The sequence below is a fragment of the Synchiropus splendidus genome, chromosome 1 (genome assembly GCF_027744825.2).
Source record: "Synchiropus splendidus isolate RoL2022-P1 chromosome 1, RoL_Sspl_1.0, whole genome shotgun sequence".
NCBI classification, from domain to species: Eukaryota; Metazoa; Chordata; class Actinopteri; order Syngnathiformes; family Callionymidae; genus Synchiropus; species Synchiropus splendidus.
Genome location: NC_071334.1, coordinates 27974428 through 27996322, shown reverse-complemented (window position 1 = coordinate 27996322; position 21895 = coordinate 27974428). Strand labels below are relative to the sequence as shown.

At 43.0% G+C, this 21895-nt stretch overlaps 3 protein-coding genes across 10 annotated transcripts in view; 1 reads left to right on the top strand and 2 right to left on the bottom strand.

Moving 5' to 3' along the window:
- Window positions 1–329: 329 nt before the first annotated feature.
- hpdl (4-hydroxyphenylpyruvate dioxygenase-like) lies at window positions 330–3351 on the bottom strand. 2 transcript variants are annotated; one of them, XM_053845460.1, is made up of 5 exons: window positions 2615–3351; window positions 2056–2222; window positions 1822–1973; window positions 1192–1310; window positions 330–869 (listed from the first exon to the last, which is right to left on the bottom strand). In XM_053845460.1, the coding sequence occupies exons 1-5, from the start codon at window positions 3268–3270 to the stop codon at window positions 686–688; spliced, it is 1278 nt and encodes a 425-aa protein (XP_053701435.1). In that variant the 5' UTR covers window positions 3271–3351; the 3' UTR covers window positions 330–685. The 2 variants fall into 2 exon arrangements, with proteins under 2 accessions (XP_053701435.1, XP_053701443.1); XM_053845468.1 differs by having other exon boundaries at window positions 1822–1969.
- A 1055-nt stretch (window positions 3352–4406) lies between these two features.
- On the top strand, window positions 4407–18353 carry zranb1a (zinc finger, RAN-binding domain containing 1a). 2 transcript variants are annotated; one of them, XM_053861995.1, is made up of 10 exons: window positions 4407–4535; window positions 5541–6378; window positions 10507–10694; window positions 13397–13550; window positions 14170–14241; window positions 14746–14944; window positions 15024–15144; window positions 15322–15451; window positions 15552–15781; window positions 16806–18353. In XM_053861995.1, exons 2-10 carry the CDS (start codon window positions 5565–5567, stop codon window positions 17019–17021), a joined length of 2124 nt encoding a protein of 707 aa, XP_053717970.1. In that variant the 5' UTR covers window positions 4407–4535; window positions 5541–5564; the 3' UTR covers window positions 17022–18353. The 2 variants fall into 2 exon arrangements, with proteins under 2 accessions (XP_053717970.1, XP_053717883.1); XM_053861908.1 differs by lacking the exon at window positions 4407–4535 and adding an exon at window positions 4918–5206 and having other exon boundaries at window positions 16806–18349.
- The window catches only part of ctbp2l (C-terminal binding protein 2, like), an 88431-nt gene continuing 84383 nt past the window's right edge, over window positions 17848–21895 (bottom strand). For 5 of the 6 annotated variants that reach the window (XM_053861511.1, XM_053861599.1, XM_053861333.1 and 2 more), the window contains 4 exons: window positions 21373–21503; window positions 21007–21134; window positions 20764–20881; window positions 17848–19278 (listed from right to left, as the gene is read on the bottom strand). In XM_053861511.1, the coding sequence (XP_053717486.1) occupies window positions 19098–19278; window positions 20764–20881; window positions 21007–21134; window positions 21373–21503 (558 nt within the window). In that variant the 3' untranslated portion in view covers window positions 17848–19097. Of the gene's footprint in view, window positions 19279–19571; window positions 19647–20763; window positions 20882–21006; window positions 21135–21372; window positions 21504–21895 lie in introns of all 6 variants that reach the window. The other variant, XM_053861427.1, reaches the window with a different exon arrangement.

Sequence of the window (21895 nt, the reverse complement as noted above, 5' to 3'; positions counted from 1 at the left end):
TCATGTTAAACACTTGCTCGTTTGCCACATTGTTAACTTTTTTTAAAGTGCAAAATTAAATCCAATCGGTTGAACACTTAAAATTACATAATTAATATGCAGGATCAGTTGGGCGCATTATTAACACAAAAAATCCTATGCTTTTCAAAATGATGCAACAGACAAGTAGTGTAGGGAATTAATCCCTTATTTCATATATATATATATATATATATATATATATATATATATATATATATATATTACATGTTATTTTAAATAAAGAACATGTTTCTGACAAAATAACCCATATATATATTGACAGAGGTAAAAAGAAAACACATCATTTAAGACATTTCTTTTAAAAGTCCACGCCCACAATAAGTAAAACAATCAAAGTGCTTTACAGTAATGTCAAAACTTAGTTACACTATTACAGTTATTTCATGTAATTTCCTAACATTTTAAAATGTGGCAGTGAGGGAATAAGTGCCACTGTTACAGGAGTCAGATATGTGTTCCTCATCCACATAATTTTGTACTATATATATGTGTGTAAATATCACACTTCAACATATGTTGGAGGCACTTCACTACAATTTCATGAAGATAGAACATCCCGGAACAGACCTGAGAAAGCAGAATAAATAGTCACATAGCATATTAAATATGTGTAAGAATGAACCATCAAAGTTTAGCGTGGTCATCATCGTGAAGTAGATGTCACAGAGCACTCTGACCCTTGAGCATTCTCCATGCAGGCATTCACTGCCTTCCACAGGGCTTTGATGTTGCCCTCACCAAAACCCGTCGCTCCCTGTCGCTCAATCAGCTCCAGGAAGAAAGTGTCCTCTGCAAAAATGGGCTTTGTGAACATCTGGAGGAGGTATCTGAGGACACAATGTGAAGGAGTCAGGTCATTATATACTTTGATCAAACTCTGAGGTGAACACCAGCGGTGACTGGTTTGTCTATTGTGCCATCTGTTGTGCTTGATGTAGTTAGCTGCCAACTGCTGAGTCATTAAAAAATTTAAATGGTGTTTGCGAAAAGTCAGGAACTTCATTAAAATAATAGGCTTAATAACTTAACTGTCAGCTATTTGTCAACTTGTCTGTCAAGCTCTTTGTTGAATGTTAAGCATTCATGCAACGCAAGTGGTATAACATTAATTTTAGTACTAATGTATTATTGCATCATGTTGATTCTTACTTCTTTTTCTCATCACAGTTTGAAGAATCCTGGTCCAGCTTTGTGTCCAGCAGAATTCCATACTGTGCCAGGACATGAGGACTGTATCCTGCTTCAACAATCTCCTGTCGTTTACTGGCCTGTGCATATGGAGGGAGGGAAGATCATCGCCATTATTTACATCGCTCACTTGTAAACCAGTCCCCTTTACAGAAAGATTAGAAAGATTAGATTTTGAAGAAAGACTAGAGATGTATAAAATACCTGAGGCGGAAAACTATATTTAGACAATTTGTGAATTGAAGAAAAAGTCTTTTCCTCATCTGGGATAATTTTTGAAATCCAATGAAAAGACAGATCAGATCACAATATAGAAATACAATATAACATAAACAAGAATTGTAGATTGGTTGATTCAATTCTTACAAAAGTTTTGTTATTATAGAAAATGTGGACCCACTTATAAACTAATGGCAGAACATAAAACAATTAAAACAGTTATAACTATAGCACTTTTTTTCATTACTTTACTACATTACTTAAGTATAAATAGTATTTGTTACTGAAGGGATTTTAAGTTAATTGTGGATTCAATTAAATTATGATGTTTTTGGTGGCCAGTAAAAATGAGACGTGAATTTTTTTGGACACCTCTTCATAGTAGGCGGGGGGTGTAAAGAAGAACTCCACTCCAGATTGGACCATGGTTTGAGCCGTAGAGATGATACTTGGTGTGTACAGTGCGATATGCTGGATACCAGAGGCCCCATGTTGCTGCAGAAACGTGTCAATCTGGTTGCTGCCTGGGGACAAAATTTGCAAAAAACAAATACCACGTACATTGATATACATTATGAACACAATGGTTTATTTGCAGTCACTCACCCTGGCCGGGAAGGGATTCTGCAATGACAAATTTGCAGTCAGGTTCTGTCTTGCTCAAGGACGGAAGGGCCATTCCTGTCTCGCTGCACTTCCAGTATTCCATGGCCTTAAGTCGCAGACCGACGCCGTCCTGGTCAATTAGTAGGCCTTCGCCGACGTCTTCTTTACTGTCCGAACAAAGCAAATGAGTTCACGCTTATGGATTCAAATACATTAAGCTATGTACAACATCTAGATCTACCAGACTTAGAAAGGATACTTCAGGCTGTGCATGGCCCAGAGACTCTTGTTATCACAATGGCTTCTATGAAACTTAAAAGTAGAAATGATAAGAATGAGCTTCTTAAACAACAACAATGGTCAGAATCAGAATCAGAATCAGAATAGAATTTATTGTCATAGTCAGTGGGGGTTCCACCAACTAGGAAAGTGCTTCGAAATAAAGTGCTGTTAATAAATAATAATAAAATAAAATAAAATGCAGGTGATCGCTTCATTTACTGAGCAAGTTTTGTGTGACGTACAGTAACATGAAAATCCAAGTGTTGGATTGTCTCACCTCTGAAGGAAGAACCTCTGGAAGCCGAACATTTGCTGGTACCAGCCCATGACCTCTTCGGAGGAGTTCCGTGGGCAGCAGTAGGTCAGGTGATCAAAATGAGTCACTGGACAGTTGTCTTCTTCCTGCTCGCACTGTTCAGGGGTGAACCCCGGTAGGAAGCGGCCATTGTATTTGGACTTATCGATCAGCGTGTGACACACATTTCCCACCGCAGATTTGAGAACTGAGTACGTGACATGACCGTCATCGTCCTGGACCACGGTAGGTGGCACCAGAAAGCTACAACCCCGATTACGCAGCGCCTCAAATGACCTTTCCACATCCTCTACCTCAAAGCACACGTTACATACTGTGTCCACGTGGTAATACGGCAACACATCGTACAGGCACCTCAGTGAGTTCCCCTGCGTGGACCTTCTCGCGGTCATCCGCTGAGATCCGGGCGCGGAAGCGACCTCTTCATTCAAACCACATGGCCTCTCGTTCACCACAAAAACGGCCGCTCCTTTCTTAAAAGCCAGCTGTCTGCACCTGTCATCAACTCTGCTCGCGAAAAAGTTAAACTTAAACTTCGATATCAAGTCGTTTTTCAGTTTTTCCACGTTGGAAACGTGGACGGTGATGTGGTGTAATTGGCGTAGGAGAGCTGCCATGCTTTGGATGTCGGAATCACTGAGTGGTGCTTTACTGGAGATGTATCTATGAATGTATTGAGTGGGCGTGGTGATACAAGAGGAAGCGCAGAGATGCAGTACAAGCCGCGCCCCCTCACCACACGCTTTCGTAGTAGAAGCCCGCGCATGCGCCACATGTCGCGCTACTGCAGTTATAAATAGAAAATCTTTAAAATCTTTAACATATGGCGGTGTCATATACTTTTTGTACATTTTTGTACTTCTAGAAATGTAAAAAAAAAAAATGCGGTATGATAAAAAAAAATCCGACAAAATACATACAGTGTGGATTTCATGCCTTCTTTCATCGCGCATGAAAACATTCGTGACAGCCCAGGAGCCTCTAGTTAATTTAATCGTTAGAGGATGTTGTTCCTGCTTTAAATCTGTTTTATACACACTGTAGCACGTCCTAAAGGCAACCGCTAACCTTACATGACATGACATTACATGAACACACAAGTGAAAACTTTTTTCGCCCAAAAGGAATTTGTTGTATAACGCAACTATTAATTCCTCATCTCATAATAAAACACCAGTCATATGGGATGGGTCACAAATGGGCGGAAACACATTTCATAACCAATACTATTTAGTACAGTAATTCTAGTGTATATGCATTTACAGAGTTTGAAACCATTTGATAATAATCCCCAGCGTAACGTTAACTCCAGTGGTGGTGATGCAATGAATGTGTTTTCTACTAAATGAATAAAACGGTTATCTCACAGTTGTCTAAAATGCACCAGAACGATGAAGCACCACGCTTACAGTTGGTCTCCGTCCAATGGCATTTCAAGAACTGCTCGACGAATGATGACGAAAACAGCAGAGCTTTTTTTTTTATTTTATTTTGGCTCAATGGTGGGAAGTTAGTTCTTTACCGGGAGCTGTTTTTTTCGACTCTTCAGGAGCATTGCTTGTCCATATGGTAACTAATGTGAAATAAACCCCACATTGAGCCAACGTTTTATAAATCCATTGTAATATGCACATTTTATATAAACTTGACAGCAGTTATTTGTCTTTTTTGTCAAGATGCTTATGTCATCAAGGAGAATGTTTCATTTAAAACCATGCCTTTTATTCCCTTTCCTTAAATAACCCCCCTGACACAACTTGTCCTGTGTGTGAGATTATATCATACTATCCTACATATGAGTTATTTGGACAGATTGATCAGGGGCAGCAGCATGGGTCCTTGGTGACAAATCGATGATGCAGAGTTCAGGACCAAACAAGAGGTGGGGGTGACTTCCTTGTCGTTGTACCACCCTCTAAATAGACCAAAGCAGTTTCCAAATCTATTCATCTAGTCCTCATTGGGTATTATTCTAGATAAACTATCTGAGAAAGACAAAATCACATGGTTTGCTGGTTTTATTAAAGGCGTGAATGCATGATACTCTGATTATTATTTGTATGAACATTATTATTATTAGCCGGTGTATACTGAAAAACCATTCACCTGTCGGTTTGAAATGCTGAAACATAACTTTGATTCTTTTTCATAAAGCTAAAATACACAGTATTAGCGCTCACTACAATTCCACGACCCTTCCCTCAAAACAAGTCTTTCAGAGTCGTATCCGTGATCCGTTTGCGAGAGCTAAATCGTTCACGAACGACTCATATCCTGCTCCGCTGACTGCTACTCATTTGTCTGTGTCGCCGCCATTAAACAACACCAGAGCAATGTAAACCACCGAGTGTCGCGGATTTACGCCACGATTCGAGGCGTGTAAAGGCATCGCCCTGGTTGTTTTTATTCCTACGAGGCTTTCTTGTGTGAATGAAGGTGAAAATGTGAGGGACAAAGGGGGACAAAGCAACTCCGCTCGGGAAAGACTAGTCGGAGCAGCAGGAGACTGGTTTGTTGTGGTTTTCACCTGCAGTTCAGACGAGAATCGCGACGGTAAGAAACGTCATGTATTCTTCCGATTTTTATTTCTTTTTCATGACTAAACTCGGAGAGATTCCTCCACTGTTTTCGCTAGCCGGAGCAGCTAGCTGGTTTGTGCAGGGCTGTCTGTTGAGTCTGACATGAAGCCAGCCGTCATGTGAGTCCAGGTTGTTCACCACCATTCCTGCTGATTATGAGCAGCTGGGTGACAAGTTTACATTGAAATGGCTTTATTGCCGCTGTAGTTGATCTTCTGACTTATCCGCACGTCAAAGGAGATGAGTGTGTGCGCAATTCTGTTGCCTAACTTTCGTACTACCCACTAAACCTGATTGTCCTCTCACAGTTGGACCCGTCAAAGTGATCCACCATGACAGAAGTGAGGGAAAAGTGGGCCTGTGACTACTGCACCTATGAAAACTGGCCGTCTGCACTCAAGTGCACCATGTGTAGGGCTCAACGGTCCATGGGTCCCATCATCACAGAGGACTCCTACAAAAGTAGCGCTGATCCTGACCCCACTGGAACTGACTGTAGCAGCAACCTCCTCATCTGCCCGGACTCCAGTGCAAGACCAAGGGTCAGACCATCCTCGGTGGCAGAGATGACAAACAAATGGTCCTGCCAAATGTGCACATACCTGAACTGGCCCCGAGCTGTCCGCTGCACACAGTGTCTCTGCCAGCGCCCCAGAACCAACAGCCCAACTGAGTACCCCCAGACGTCAACTTCCAACGCGGGCTGCCGTGCAACTCTTCACTCACCGGTGGATCCCTGTGAGGAGTACAACGATAGAAACAGACTAAATACCCACCAAAAGCATTGGACTTGCACATCTTGCACTTACCAGAACTGGCCTAAAACGGAGAGGTGTGTCGTGTGTGACCACCCCAAACCTAACAACCAGGAAGCCATAGAGCGGCCTGAGTCTGCAGAGACTTCACTCATGATAAATGAACAGGACAGAGCCAGGTGGAGGGGTGGATGCAGTGGGGGTCAGGTCCCGAGGAGGTCGCCTCCTCTCCCAAACAGGGAAGATAGTATAAAAATGGACTTCCAGAGGATCGAGCTAGCTGCAGGAGCCATGAGCATTAAGGACGACCAAGAGATTGACTTCAAGAAGCTAAAACAGATTAGAAACCGAATGAGGAAAACGGACTGGCTCTTTCTGAGTGCATGTGCAGGTAAGTTGTCTTTCATACGGCAGATTTTTGAAATTGCTGTGATAGTTGTGTCACGAAAATATAATCCATTTCATACTCAAAGGATTATAAGGTTCCATATGCATTCTGGAGGTCATCTCCTGTCATTTTTTTTAAAATATCTGGATCCTTTCCAGCGGCGTATGTGCTTCCCAAACAGGTTCATCTGTTCTACCTCACTGATGGGGCAAGTCGCCTTCATGTGACATGAACTAACAAGTAAACAATGACTATCAAAAAGGATTAACATTTACATAATGCTGTTGATATACAGGGCTTCAGCAGGTGCTAGTCAAATTCGTCATAGTTGCATAGTTGCTCAATAGTGATAATGAATTATTCAAACTTTGTTGTCTTCAAGCCAGTGGAGCATTTAAATGACAAATGAACTCCAAAACTCCTGTGACAATGTGGTGCACTGAGGGACATTTGGGAACAGCATGTGGGAGGAACTTACAGATGATTGAACATCTCACCCTGTCTTACTTAAATGGCAGCGTAAATGCATGCCAGTTTTTTTTTTTTTAATCTTTTTTTTTTTCGTTGCTGGGATTTGATTCTAAAGAACTTGACTGAAATACTTGACTTACTAAACAGTAGTCACATCCCTGCCCTTGATTCCCAGCTCTGTGTTGTGATGAATAAGGTTCTCAGTGGCTCTAATCACAACTTAGATGGTGACACTTCACAACATGACACTTCGGAATAAGGACGATAAACTCTTAAAATCTAATTTTGCGTCTAGATTTTGCATCATCTGCATCATTAATAGGTCATATTTACAGCTTTGCTTTTTAGGGAACGATAAAGAGGAAGAAGGTGAATCATTTTTTTCGGAATGAATATCCTGAAACTTCACCACCCTTCTTTGTTTTCTTTCTATCTATGTGTTCCCTTTTGGTGACCCAGTGCTCTGTGACACGAGTGCTTGCTCCACTCGGTGTCATTGTTTTCCTGCTGAGATAGAATATCATGTTCCCTTACAACATCGTAGAATGGCTGGTTCTGCCAGCTACAAAATCATACATTGTTATCCACGTAGAGCTGCAACTATTCTCGGACAAACGTTGGACACAAACATCATTTCTGTCTGTAAATGTTCTCCACGAGGTACAAGTAACTTCAACTCTGTTGCGAACCACAGCACACCCAACATACAGGTCACAGGACTACAATGAGGTTCTGATCATAATAATGCAAAGCACTGAACTAAGTTAGACCGCAGCCTCTTCGCCTGACCTTGCCCAATGATGGCTAAAATAAAACAGGAAACGTCTGGATGCAGATAAGCGGCTGTGATTACTTTGATGACCTTGCCGTAGCCGACTAAAGCAACATGGAGAAGCGCAGCTTACTTTAGCATGTCGTGTCAGATTAATTTCCTTATTATGTGGTTGTATGCAGATAGACATCTATGTTCATGATGACATTCACTTGCAGCTCAGGCATTTCAGCGCTAGAACATTTTACAAATGGCAAAATACGAGCTCATGAACGTTGGTGTTTTTTTTCACAGCTTTTATGAATGTAAAATCTAAATGTTTTCACACTGTACTGTTGGTAATTGAAAACTATAACTCATGACCAATGAACTAGTAATACACAAAAAAGATGTATTTATTAATTTACATTTAATATTCTTGTCTGTCCTGGCCAACAAATGCTAGCAAGCAGTGCACTACTGATGTCTTACAGATAGTTTGCTGCTAAATCAGTGTTCATCTACTGAAGTTGAATCAGGGTTTAGTTAAAGGCTTCAACTTGATCCATCTCATCACTCGACCTTGGGCTGCCCTCACTCTGCTCCTTAGAGTGTCTTTTGAGAAAGGGAGAGGATGCGAGTGCTTCCCAGCTGGTGTGGATGAATGGGCGGTCTGGGCAGCAGGGCAGGAGTAGAGCCTCAGGGCCAGAGACTCTCTTGGCACTCAGTCAACCGTCTCTGTAAACAGTGGTGCTTATGTGCAGTCCAGGGCCCCCCATGAGGCATAAAAATAGACTTGACAGGACATAGACACTGGTCAACAAAGAAGAAAAATAGCATGAAGGACTCACATGATCTTGGTACCTTTGACATCTGTTCTGCTCTGAGATAGTGTTTTCCCTTTCTCTGTCACTCTCTCATCATCAATAAAGTTATCTTTGTGTTGACGTTGGGCAAGGAACTCACTTCTTCAGTCTCATTCTTAGCCTAGTGCTGAAAAATTGACAATAATGCCATTTTGTATTTCTCACTCCCCCTCGAGGGTTTTGCCTCTGGCCACACCTAAGCGTGTGTTTTTGTGTTTTTGTACTTTAATGACTTTCACTTCCCTGTGTTTATGAAGAGAGAGTATTTTAAAGTGGTCCAGGCCTTCCTTTTTTCAAGCATTACGTGGAACTAACATGTATTTGGTGAATGTTTTGATGTTGAACATGACTTCAACTTGAAATGCTGAAATGCCTATTAGACCTTGTGAAATGGCGTTGTGTTCCTCTTAATCCTTTCGTGGGGCTTGGTGTGGCCCATCAACATCAAGTTTGTCACAATTGGTCTCAGACAGTCATGTCCATTTGTGACTCTTGCTGTCGACTAAGATCTTGTGATTTAAAGGAAATTCCAGAAAGTTGTGCGACTAGTTGTTGTCGCCAGTCGCTAAATACAAACATTTTCACCTGTTTTTGCTGCAATCAATGTGAGTTAAACACTAAAAAACTCACATTTTCTTTAAACTTAGGAATAGATATACCTTGGTATGGCGTTCCTTCTATGTGGTATTGGACTAGCTATAATGTTTATGGCTAAAAGAATGACAAGTAGAACAGGTAGCATGAATCTTATGCTAAAGCTCTGTTTTGATCAGATTTTATAATTCATTATATAAATGTTGTTAACATTCATGTAATCCTTTTTACAGTGTTCAGTGCCATTACCGAGTCACACCTAAAATCACACCTGGCATGGTTCTCCTCAGGATTGTTCCCCTGCTGTGTCTAGGCCAGACGGCTGGGAAGACAAGTGCAGAGGGCATAGTATGTCTTTCACAGTCCTCCCTGAGGTCATTTTATGATCTATCTTAAAAGACATAACAGTGACATTTTGTCGTTACACTGACAAAATAAAGATGAAACCGTTTTGTTTTTCATGCACTCCAAAGAGCATTTTTTTTTGTCTAATATCATGTCGTTTCTAACTTCCTTGCCAAAAAGTTAACTTTTCTCTAATCTTGGAAACATGATCTTGAACCACACAAGGTGGATTCACTGTGCCGCCACTCATCTCTCAACAGATGTTTCCTCTGGACGCTAATCTGCACTGACTGTCCTCTGTGTGCCCGCTAGTGTTCTACTCTCCGAAGTTGCCTCTGACAGATGCTTTATCCCGTCTCATATTTTTTTCTGACTGTGGTGCGAGCGCTGAGTGATGTCGAATGGAAACCTTGCGTTAAACATTGATCTGTGGAGAGAGTTGGCATGTCTCACTGACGGCCTCTGTTCTGGTGCAAATGAGGGACACGGCTGTATCCTTTCCAAACCACAATCCATTTCTCAATCACTGGAGGGTTTTCTAGTATCTCTTCATCAGCTGTAGCTGTTGTATGAGATTTATGACGTGTGTTTAGAATTGCCTAATATCACCACCAACTGGTCAGCTATCACCGGTTTGCTGGAGAAACCATTCCAAATCTCTGCTTCTCTTAATATTTAGTGCTCATCTTCCTTCAACTGCTACTAACTGGTTGAGCTGCTCCTCTTCACATCTGCTTTGACTTGATTCTTGTCCATCAACTGAAATTTGATCACAGGTGACAACTGAAGATGTTGCATTACCATCGTGCCAGCTGGATTATTTCACGTATTATTTATTTACCGTTATGGATTTGCTTTTAAATGCTCATACTTGTCTAGTTCACGAATGATTTCCTTCTTGCCTCAAGCGTGTTGCTAACACATTGAAAGCCAGTTTATGCTTTTGCTTGCAGAGTGAGCCACAGTCTGATGTGCTTGTTATTGTTTAAGTGATGATATGCAGGTCAATTTTAAAGAACAATCTGTAGCATATGCTTTTGTCCAACCCAGTTTTATGTTTGTCACCCTCAATAACCGCGTCTCCTCTTTCTTACGGGTTCACAGGTGTTGTGGAAGGGGATCTGGCAGCAATAGAAGCCTACAAATCATCTGGGGGCGACATAGCTCGGCAGCTCACTGCTGATGAGGTGCAGCTTCTTAACCGCTCGTCTGCCTTCGACATCGGCTTCACTCTGGTGCACCTGGCCATTCGCTTTCGTAGGCAGGACATGCTCGCCATCTTACTCACCGAGGTAAGCGTGGCCGTGGACTGTTGTAGCTAGACTGTTCGTTGCATGGTTTTGTATCAATCCATCCAAATATTCTGTTGTTGCTTTTGCTAGTCGTGGATGAGTTGTTGTAGCACTTCTGATAAATTCCGAGCAGGTGTAGCTTTTCACACACATTGGTATCTAAATACAACCCCAAATTATTTGATAAATGGATTGTATGATAGACCCATTAAAAAAAAAAGAACTTTTTTCATCTTGAAACTGAAGTCTGAATGTGATTCTGTCCAATGTTCTCTCATGACCTCGCCTGCTCTTTGTCCTTTTTAAGACCACCAGTCTGTTGCTGTTTGCTCCAATAATTCATTCACTCTTTGGCGCCTTTGGTTTGATAAATAATTTCCTGAACGTTTATGTCTGTCCAACTGTCCCACATTTCCCACAAGATTTTTCTGTTTTTTTAATATTTTTTCATGGCATGTTCTTTTCACTTGATTGATAGTTTTGAATTTTGACTCAAAGACAAGTCTGAGGTAGTAGAAAATCCTAGAAAATTATTTTTATTTTTATTTACCAAATTCTACCTTGTTCATTTTGACTTTAGGAATCCTGTTTTTAATGATTTTATTGCTTGTTTCATTTCCAAATAAAATTTTTGGTCACCTAAGCCATAACACTAGTAAGTCTCTATGATCTAGTCTTCAAGTTCCACAGTTCAACTGTCACGTAGACTGGTATAGAAATCTGTGGGCACAAGCGGATCTTCTACGATGATCACCAGGTGGTTGTGATGTTAACGGTGATTTCATATTTCAAGCATTTTTTTGTCATTTTGCCTGAGACGATTAGACTTCTATAGTTTAGCGCTCCATCTGCAGTCTCCGAGGAGTTTGGTTCAGGGTGTTGAATGAGGACATGCTGAAGTAGTGTTTGGCTTATTCACACCTTTCTCAAGTTCTGCACGAGGGATCTTATACAGATGTTCTTATACATGTATCCACCTCTAAATAATCACTAATTTTTAGAACCTCTCCGACAAGCAGCTGTCACTGCTGTTCTGACTCAGAACGCAGCATGAGCTTCTGGTCCTGTGAGGTTCTGACGCTGAAAACAATGACTGTGTTGTACAGAGGATCGGGTCAACACTAAACAGTGGATCATGCCAGCGCCCCTGACTCCATGTAAACAGGGGGTCGTGCTCTCTTGGTGATTTTTATTCTCTGTGTAGTGAAATACTGCCAAGTTTCGTCAAGAACAATGACAGGTCTGACATGATGAGGAGTAAAGAACCATAGAAGAATTAATTGCAGAAGAAAAACAATGTGCGGGAAAACAGAACATATGGACTCATGCAGTTAAAGATCTCAGAAAATGTAGACTCTGTGTGATTTATTGTCATGAACAGTAATAGTTGTGTAATTAGTGAGTGCCTCCCTGTTTGAGCAATAAAGTGTCTATCATCCACCCGTCCAATTGGTATGGTCTTATGAAGTCATCTGAGGAGGTCTTCTGTCTCGTGGGAAGTCAATTAAAGGATGTCATCTGTGAAAGCGTGTGGCAGCTGTCTTCAGTTGTCAGATCAGATTCATCAAGCTCAAGTCAAGCCCACCTGTTGGAGTTGAAACAATTCTATCAGCTGTTACTGGACTTTAAAACCATGCATTATCCACCTCATTTGGATTCACCTTTTTACTTTCTGAAGTTGTTTATAAGTTGTTGAACACAGTGTCCCAGTAGCAGCAGACTCCCACACCGGTGGACCGTAGTTCTGTACCAGGGGAGTTGAAAGCTCCGTGCTGCTGCATGTAGAGCCCATACATGAGAAGAGTGGTGCTGCAGTTGGAGGTTAAGAGGATTGACCTGGATGCTGTGTCACAACTTCCTCTTGGGCGTGATACTGATGTGGTTTGTCAAGAAGACAAGAAGATTAAAGAGGCACCAGGAGTCATGCAACGCTTAAGAGCGAGCAAAAGTTTTTCCTTACGGGACCCTCTTCTTCAGAACCCTTAATCTTGTGGTGCTTTTTTGACTCATTGTTGCTATTGTTCTGGGTGGAGGAAGGTGTTTTCTGAGCTAATTTTTCTTGCCCCAAAAATGCGTTTCATTTGAAATCGCTCGGTGATATAATGAAGTAAAAGGCTTGTAAGCATTGAGATGTGTGTTCAGCAGATGCAGCAGTTGCTGTCTAATATGGATGGGTGATATGGAGAAAAAAGTTATCACGATAAATACATTTTCATTCTATTCCATGTGTCGGACACTAAAGTCTCTCTTGAAACTGTTCTATGATTAAACGTATTATTTGTTTATGTTTCAATATAATAGTTAAGTGCAGAGATGAGAAATTCAATGTTTCACGTCTGTGGTAGAAGCCGCTGGTGTCTGACAGACTGCTCTGCCAGCTTTATTTAGGGGTTAAATTGAGCTTGATCTCATGTCTCTGAACAGTTGACTTTAACTATGGACCAGTCTGGGTACATTTCCTAGATGCTATTGAAGAAGTATTTGAAATCATGTGAATGAGAGAGTGGAGAGTGTGGCGCGCCGTTGTGATTTCGTCATGTTCACATGTGCAAGTGAGTGAGCCGCGTGTATATCGGATTTATTCTGAGATGCAGAATTGTCATTGTGGAGTTTGTGTTTGGTGGTATATTGCGGACGATAAGTTATCCCCCATCCCTACTGTCTATCTTTCTGAGTTGGTCCTAAAACGGCTCTGTGTGCAGGTGAACCAGCAGGCAGCCAAGTGCATCCCCTCCATGGTGTGTCACGAACTGACGGAACAGATCCGCAGGGAGATCGCAGCGTCACTACATCAGCGCAAAGGAGACTTTGCCTGTTACTTCCTCACCGATCTGGTCACCTTCACTCTCCCAGCAGGTACAGCACATAGGCAACTCTTGTGGCGCCGCTTCTCTGGTGCCTTGAGAATATGTCGGAATGTGGTTTGATGGAAGAACCTGCTCTGTCATTTCAGACATTTGAGTTATGCAAGATGTGTCTCAGTAGAAAGTGTTTTCTCCTCTGTTCTAGGCAAAAGATTCACAAGCTATCATGATGAAATATGACTGCATGGTGTATTCGTATAAAATTGTAACTGAGTTTAAATAAGTGATATCAGAATTGTGTTATAGATGCTATTCTGTGAGAAGCCACTCTATCAGTGACTTGACTGCAGAAGTGGAGCCCGTTCTTGTGCAGCTTTTCTCAGACTAACAGCAGCTTAGTGTCCGTATGGCAGCCACTGACATAACAGGCTGCGCACTTACTGAGTGTCCATTACTGCAGCTGCCATTATAGATTGTAGGCACTGAACAAGTGTATTAGAGATGTGTGTATTCTGGTGTCCACTGTCTTCCCACTGCTGTTGAGTGTCGGCCTGCTGGCGGAGGACATGTCTCATGACTCAGTGACTGAAGGAGCAGGACAAAAATCTGAGTTATTCATGTAATCTCCTTTGCTCATGTAAACCACTGTAAAGCTGCTCTTTCTCTTGCAGACATCGAAGACCTGCCCCCTGCTGTCCAGGAGAAGCTGTTTGATGAGGTGTTGGACAGAGATGTCCAGAAAGGTATCCCGTTTTTAACTCTGTCAATGGTCTGACTGAGAAAAGTCATTCATGTTCAACATCAACTCCATATTTAAAGGTATCTTTTACACACGCACTTCTCATGAGAGCTCATGAGGAAGTGGAAGGTGTTGAATATTTTTAAATTAAGTTTGGTATAAAGTAAAGAGAACATGGAGCAATATGAAACAGTTCTGCAGAGGGTAATTGTTGAATATGAAAAAGCAGAAGTGTTTGTTATAGTCGTCTAAAAATCCATTATTTGAATGAACCACAACATTTGTTTTCCAAGTGATCGTGAGGCAGCTTTTGTTTGGTGCATTTAGTTTTCTGTCAAAGTCACTCACTGTGTTCAGAAGAGTCAAGCTTTGTCCAACCAAATCTGAAATGTGAACACAGAGGTGTCACATCTTTGTTAGACTCCTAAATTCAGTCTTCAATCCGTATTGACTGCGGTTCATTCTGTCATCGGTTGTTGAGTGACTCGTGTCTGCTGTGTGTGTCCAGAGCTGGAGGAAGAGTCGCCGGTCATCAACTGGTCCCTGGAGGTGGGGACGCGCCTGGACAGTCGCCTGTACGCTCTGTGGAACCGCACGGCTGGAGACTGTCTCCTGGACTCTGTCCTGCAGGCCACGTGGGGAATCTATGACAAGGACTCAGTGCTGCGCAAGACGCTGCATGACAGCTTGCATGACTGCTCCCACTGGTGAGACCAGGAACTGCAACAGAAGGTCTCCAACATGGGAGCTGGCTAGTCAGTTGCTTGTTTTTTTTTTCCCTCATAGGTTTTACACTCGCTGGAAGGAATGGGAGTCGTGGTACTCGCAGAGTTTCGGTTTGCATTTCTCTCTGAGAGAGGAGCAGTGGCAGGAGGACTGGGCCTTCATCCTGTCTCTGGCTAGCCAGGTAGTTGAGGATGGTCAAAAAGACTGTCAGTGTTGTGTTCTCTGTCAGCTGGAATAGACCCTATCTCTAATGGAAATGGGGCTTATTACCTGGAGTTGCTTGTGTGTCACTGTCCATGACACTTGAAGCTGTCTGGTTATTTGAGTCTCAATTTCTGCCTGTGTTCCTCTGACACAGCCCGGTGCCAGCCTGGAGCAGACCCACATTTTTGTTCTGGCACACATTCTTCGCAGACCCATCATCGTCTACGGAGTGAAATACTACAAGAGTTTCCGTGGAGAAACGTTAGGCTACACTCGCTTTCAAGGTGAGACCAGCAGGAAGCTTTTCACACGATTGATCTGATCCTATAGTGTAATGTCGACACTACTGCTACACAAAGGTCAGCTCCCTTTGTTGTCCCGCAGGCGTCTACCTTCCTCTCCTATGGGAGCAGAGTTTCTGCTGGAAAAGTCCCATCGCCCTCGGCTACACTCGCGGCCACTTCTCCGCCCTGGTTGCCATGGAGAACGATGGATACGACAATCGCGGCGCCGGAGCCAACCTCAACACAGACGACGACGTCACCGTCACGTTCCTGCCTCTGGTGGACAGCGAGAGGAAGCTGCTGCACATTCACTTCCTGTCTGCGCAAGAGGTGAGCACCAGAGTGTTCCGTAGATCTGGTGAAGCAAATTGCTCTTTTACTCGTGTTGCTGTACAACTCCAATCCTGGAATTCAAACATTATAACTTAGCCGAACAATGATATTATTCTTATTAATTCCTATTTTATTCCGGCTTATGAAACAATTATTTATGCAAAAGTTTGTCTCTTTTAACTGGATAGATAAACCAATTGTTAATTAATAAAAATAATATCATTATAATAGATGTGTTTTTTGCTTGTTTTTAGTGTGCACATTTAATAGTGAAGTGTTTGTGTGTAAATTTAAGATTTCAAATGGGCTATTTAAGGTCTAGTTTTATTATATTAATTGAACTCATGTTTGAGACTAAAGCTCTTCACCACAAGTAATAATGCATAAAGTAGTGGACCTTATGTGTGAATTGAAAATTGACTTAAACTACTTTATGTACAGTATGAATATTTTCCTGGTTTTTAGCGCCACCTCTTGTTGCAAAGAAGTAATGTACGTCCTTCAAATATTTCCGTCTGATATTTACGTTATGTGCATTTTTCTATCCTTCTTTTAGTCAGATTTTCCTGGAAAAAAAAACGAAAGTGAAATTCTATCATATATTAATAGCAGTAAACCAGGTGCCTGGAGTAAGATGCTAACTAGCTACAGGGCTCTATATGTGAGTCGGACTTCACTGTCGGGAACCAATAAGAGGACATTAATATTTCTCAATGATGCCAGAGAATGTGACAGTTGTGACAGTTCTCGATGCCCATTCCTACCTGTGACTGAGCTCCCTGTAATGCAAGGAGCTCTGAGCCAATAGGAGTTGGGCGATGACTCGCTGTGTTGGACTTGCATCCTCAAATTTAACGTTGGCTTAGTCGCATTAAAGCTGATTCCGATGAAAATCTGGGTGCATTTAAAGAAATAGGTGCTGCACCGTAGCAACCCAAACAAAAAGTTAGTCTGGGGCTCTGTGGCTACGAACGGCAACAACTGACAAACACAGTCATGAACCTAAACACCTGCTTCACAGATGGGGAACGAGGAGCAGCAGGAGAAGCTGCTGCGCGAGTGGCTGGACTGCTGTGTCACAGAGGGCGGGATGTTGGCCGCGTTGCAGAAAAGCTCTCGGCGCCGAAACCACCCGCTGGTCACTCAGATGGTGGAGAAGTGGCTGGAGAGGTACCGCCAGCTGCGGCCGTGCCCCTCCTTGTCTGACGGAGAAGAAGAGGAAGAAGAGGACGAGTGAACGGCAATGAGACTCTGGACGCGTGTACATTTCTGTGGGTGGAACTGCATGTGATGGATGGGATAGAAGAACCAGCACCAAAATCCAGAACCCTGCTCTGCTGAAAGCACATGGAGTCGCCCTGTGTCCTGAGAGAAGTTTACAAATAACACACAGTCCGCATAAAAGGAACAATCCTATCTTGCACTATTTGTTTTTCGGTTGCCTGATGGATTTTTTTTTGCTCAAAAAAAAAAGAAAAAAAAAAAAAAAGTTAAAATATCTGACTCCCTTGCAACTTCCTCCTGGTTCTATTTATTTGTGTTTTGTGCTGCAGCGGAATCTTGAGTTTTGTTTGATTCCTTGAGTCTTGAAGTATTTATTTTGCACAGACAGATTTTCTGGGCTGAAGGGGGGAGGCAGGGGGAGTGATGTTGAAGTTTACCAACACTATTGCGTGTGTTTAGTCGCTGATGTGGGTGGTGGGGAGGAAGCCAGACGCCTGGTTGAATGGAGTGCATTGATATTAAATTTGACTCACTTGCATCTGGCTTTGTTTCTTTTGCCCTGTGATTCGCCGGAGCCAAGACTCACCATCTGCAGGGAATCTTCTAAACCGGTGCCAGTTTACTGAGGAGTCAGTGTTGTCGACAGAAGTCGCTCAGCCTCACCTCAGCAGGAGTACTGTCCTGTGTGGCTCATGTCCCAGACACTGTGCTAGTTCTAGTTCTAAGTCTTACACAGCTGCCCTTCTCCCTAGTTACACGGCGCCCTCTAGTTGAATTCTCAGTCCAAATCATCACCAAAGACAAGTGAACTATCCACAAAGAGTCTGGTAGACGTCGGGTGTCAGAATCATTTTTTTATTTGAACTGCACTGAAATGCTAAATGTTCACCTGGTACAAGAAACAAATACAAATACTCACACTAAAAACAACAAAAAGAAACGAAACGTACTGCTGGCTGCCACTTCTGCTATCGCCGGGACTCTACGTTTCTGCCATTGCTCTTCCAGAGAACAGGACCGCCGGACCTTCAGTAGAACAAAGGCGGAGCACGTACTGTAGGACTACCAGGAGGAACATTAAACTACAAATCTCTAACAGGACTTTTGAAAACTCTTCAACACCAAAGAATTGCCTCATTTAGAAAATGCCACAATGGATGAGATGAGGGAAAATATCGAGACTAACCCGATGTTTTGCTTTTTCTTTTTTTTTTCCTTTTAATCCTGGGACGTAACTGAAAGTGTTTTTCCTGAGTTTTTAAGAAATGTTAGCTCAACTTTTTCCTGTTTGTCAGGAGCACATGTGCGCTTGTGTCGTGAACAATCCTCGTCTGTCCACATCAAATGCAGTCGGTTGGTAAGTTGAAATCCATTTTGTCGACTTGACAAAGACTAAAATTCAGATTTCACCAACTGGTCAAAATGTTGGAAAAGTGATTTGCTCACAATGATGCCTCAAATTCATATGTAAAACAGCGTAAGAGAGCGGCGCAATCGATTCGGAGGTGATGTACATGTTCACATGACTTGACTCAAAGTGCATTTTCATCCAAGTGATATGAACGACTTTGAAATGATTTCTTAGTTTTTGTGTTGGTGTTAAACTTTCTAAAAGTTATCGCCAGGAAAGGATTAGAACTCGCTCTCGATTACCAAAAGTGATGTTCTCGCGTGACAAATGATAAATGTATAAAGTCTCTCACACATCAAAGGAATAATTTGGAGCTCAACGACACTAATAAGGAGCGTCAAAAGGTTAGGAGGAAGGTCCAGTAGCACATGATGCCCAAGTTTGTTCTCCTGTTGGTTGCCAGAGACGTTTGTTACCCACGAGTGTCTAAGGGTGAGACTGGGGTGCTCCGTCCCGAAAAACAAAATGACAAGAAAATCCAATATCATCATCATAATCAAAGCGAAAAAACCCAAATAGACAAAACTAAAACAGTAAAAGTAGAAATTCCTGGAACGCTTTCTTGGTTAGTTCCAGTTTGAGAGCGATGGACAGGCAGCCACGTTGTTTCATTGTCTCTTGGTCCCAGTTGTGACCGGTGGGTTCTGGCGGGCCGGGTCATGTTCTTCCCTTCTGCTGCTATTGCTCGGTGAGGTGTTCTCTGGTCTCCCCGTGTTTTGAGGGCTGGTTGGGTGAAGGCGCCTGCGAGGGATGGGTTCCAGAGGGCAGGGTGTGGGCAATGGGCACTCCTCCGGGCACCATGCCCTCCAACGCTCCCGGGAGGCCGCCCGGAGCAACTCCCACCACACCGGCCGGGTATCTGGTGGAGAGACAGCACAGGTGAAGTCAGCACTCCAGAAGCTTGGACCTGAACCATCAACCCTTTTCCATCCGTGGAGATGAAAATTGTTTGTCACCTCTGGGTTAGGAGGGAGAAGCACACGAGTATCTATGGAAAGGTTGATTCAGAAATAAGGATGGAAAAGAGCGGCTTCAAAGAAGAGAGCGACTCCCATCATGCTTACTGGGACACTCCTACAAGTCTCTAGTGAGGAGAGGAGGAAGGGCACACATCAGGCGAGGGTCGAGCAGGACCGCCACATATATAGTTACCTGCTCCTGATCTAGGCATTAATTTTGTCTTGGGGGAGTCCGGTTGTTACGGCCGGAAGAGTTTGGTTCACCTGGCTGTGTGAGACAAGAAGATGGAGGTGGACGGATCAGGACGCTTCCACACTGGACAAGCTTCATTTCAGGTGGGTTAGTCAGAGCAGGGGGAGCATCCGGGGCGACGCAAGTCCACCCCTGCTTTTAGGTGCATTTGTCACGACAGTCACAAGTTATGTATAAATCTTCAGTCTGGATTTTATCTAAACTCAAATCTATTTTAAGTTTGCTTTTGATATTTAATGCTGTTACATATTTATATCTTATTTTGTTCACCACAGTTTTAACTAGCTGGGGTCTGTTGCATGTTCTATAATGAACTCCCCTCAGTGATCTCTCACGTTACCAACCGAACAATAATATAGCAAAGCTACCGCTTCATTTAGAGCAAGGGTTCACTGTTCCCAGAACAAATGGGCCTGGGGCCCATTCAAGGAATAGAACTCATTCATTACTCTTGATTTCATTTGTGATCAACAACCGTATATAATCTACTTACACGTAAACAAAACCTTGTGAAATGACAATTAACCATGTGATCACTGCAAAGATATGAATTTGTCATTGAAAAGTCCAACCAGCAGCAGAACCAGGTGCAAGTCATGTTCATGATATTTACTAAAGAAACAAACGAAAAAAAAATACCCTGGATGCAAACTGTTAAGAAAATTGGAAAAAAAACGGAATCAAATTTTTGCATAAAATAAATATAATAAAACCATGTCTAAATATCATAAAATAAAAATAATATATTTCATTTAAACTCCAATTAATTTTCAAAACCGCTTCACTGTTTAGGGCGGCGTCATCACTTTATTCATAATTTTTTCTTTTCAAGAACTCATCCATACTTGTTAGAAATCTGCAGCTGTCGAGTCAATACAATGACTCACTACTACCACCACACGTGACTAACGTATTAAAACTGAGCATCTCGTGGCCCTCACAGCTCAAAGGTGTAAAACAAAAACCTTTTAGCGCTCGCGGCCCAACCATGGCCCTATGGTTAAGTCACAGCTTATTTTATAAGAGTAATAAATAGGTCAGTAGAGCTGCGCTGTTGCGTTAAATAGTGGGAAAAAAATGTTTGATCTCATCTAACTAAAGATAAATAAGCCTTGGCTGTATGCATCTTTACCTGTAGGCGGCGCCATTGAGCTCGGGGTGAACACCAGGTTGGTCCATAACTGCCCACGGTGCCGAGGTGACGAAGAACTCTTTGTTGACGCAGTTTCTTAGACTGTCTGGGATGCGACCTGACACACACACACACGCACAGCTGAGTCAGGGACCAACACAAGTGGTTTCCAGACTGGACACTAAGATCAACATGGTAATGTGGGTCACATCTGGGAAGGACCAGCCAGAGTGGAGTCATTACCGGTGATAGCTCGCCGGATCTCGGTGGCTGCCGCCTCTCTCATCTCCAGAGACGCCTGCTCGCTGTACCAGGCGGTGTGGGGGGTGCAGATGAGGTTGGGGGCATCCTTCAGAGGACCCTGAGCGAAGCTGTGCGCGGAGCAAGACATGACAGTTTCAGGAATGCCCGAGTGTGTCAAAGTCAGGAATTGGTGGAGAGATTGGCCTAAAGAGTCGGTACAACGTCGGTCGGAGGTGGGCAGGACTTCAATGGGCATGTGGCACAGAATGTCATTCAGGATGTAGCTAATGTGTAAACAGCCACCGCAGTCCAAGTATCATGAGCATGTAGCGACCGCTTCTTCTACGTCTGTGAGTTCGGACTCACCTGAAAGGCTCAGTCTCATGCACGTCCAGGGCGGCGCCACGTATCCGTCCCTCCTTCAGCGCCTGAGCCAGAGCTTTCTCGTCCACCAGACCTCCTCGGGCCGTGTTGACCAGGAACGCTCCCTGACGCATCTGCAGATGCAAACAGATGCAAACCTCACGACCCAATCTGATGTGGGGGATTAGAGCTCAGCGTCGAGGGCTCCTCAGCCTTAATACACACGACGGAACCATCTGACAGAGACGCTTTTGTTGCCGCCGACACCTGAAAAGGCCTCAGGAGACGACGCAGCACCTGGAGAGAAACTGTCAGATGCTCAGGATGAGATAAAGGCTGAGCTGGAAGACGAGGAAGCACAGTTTTTGTGGGAAGAAAAAGAAGGCCCAACACAAATATGTAAAAAAAAAAAAAAAAGAGGGAGCGAGTAATCCCTTAATCTTGACAAAAAAAATAAAATCCAGGAGCATGAAAAGCCTCGACGCTGGCAGGCGCTCTTTTATTAGGCTGCGATGATCTGACACTG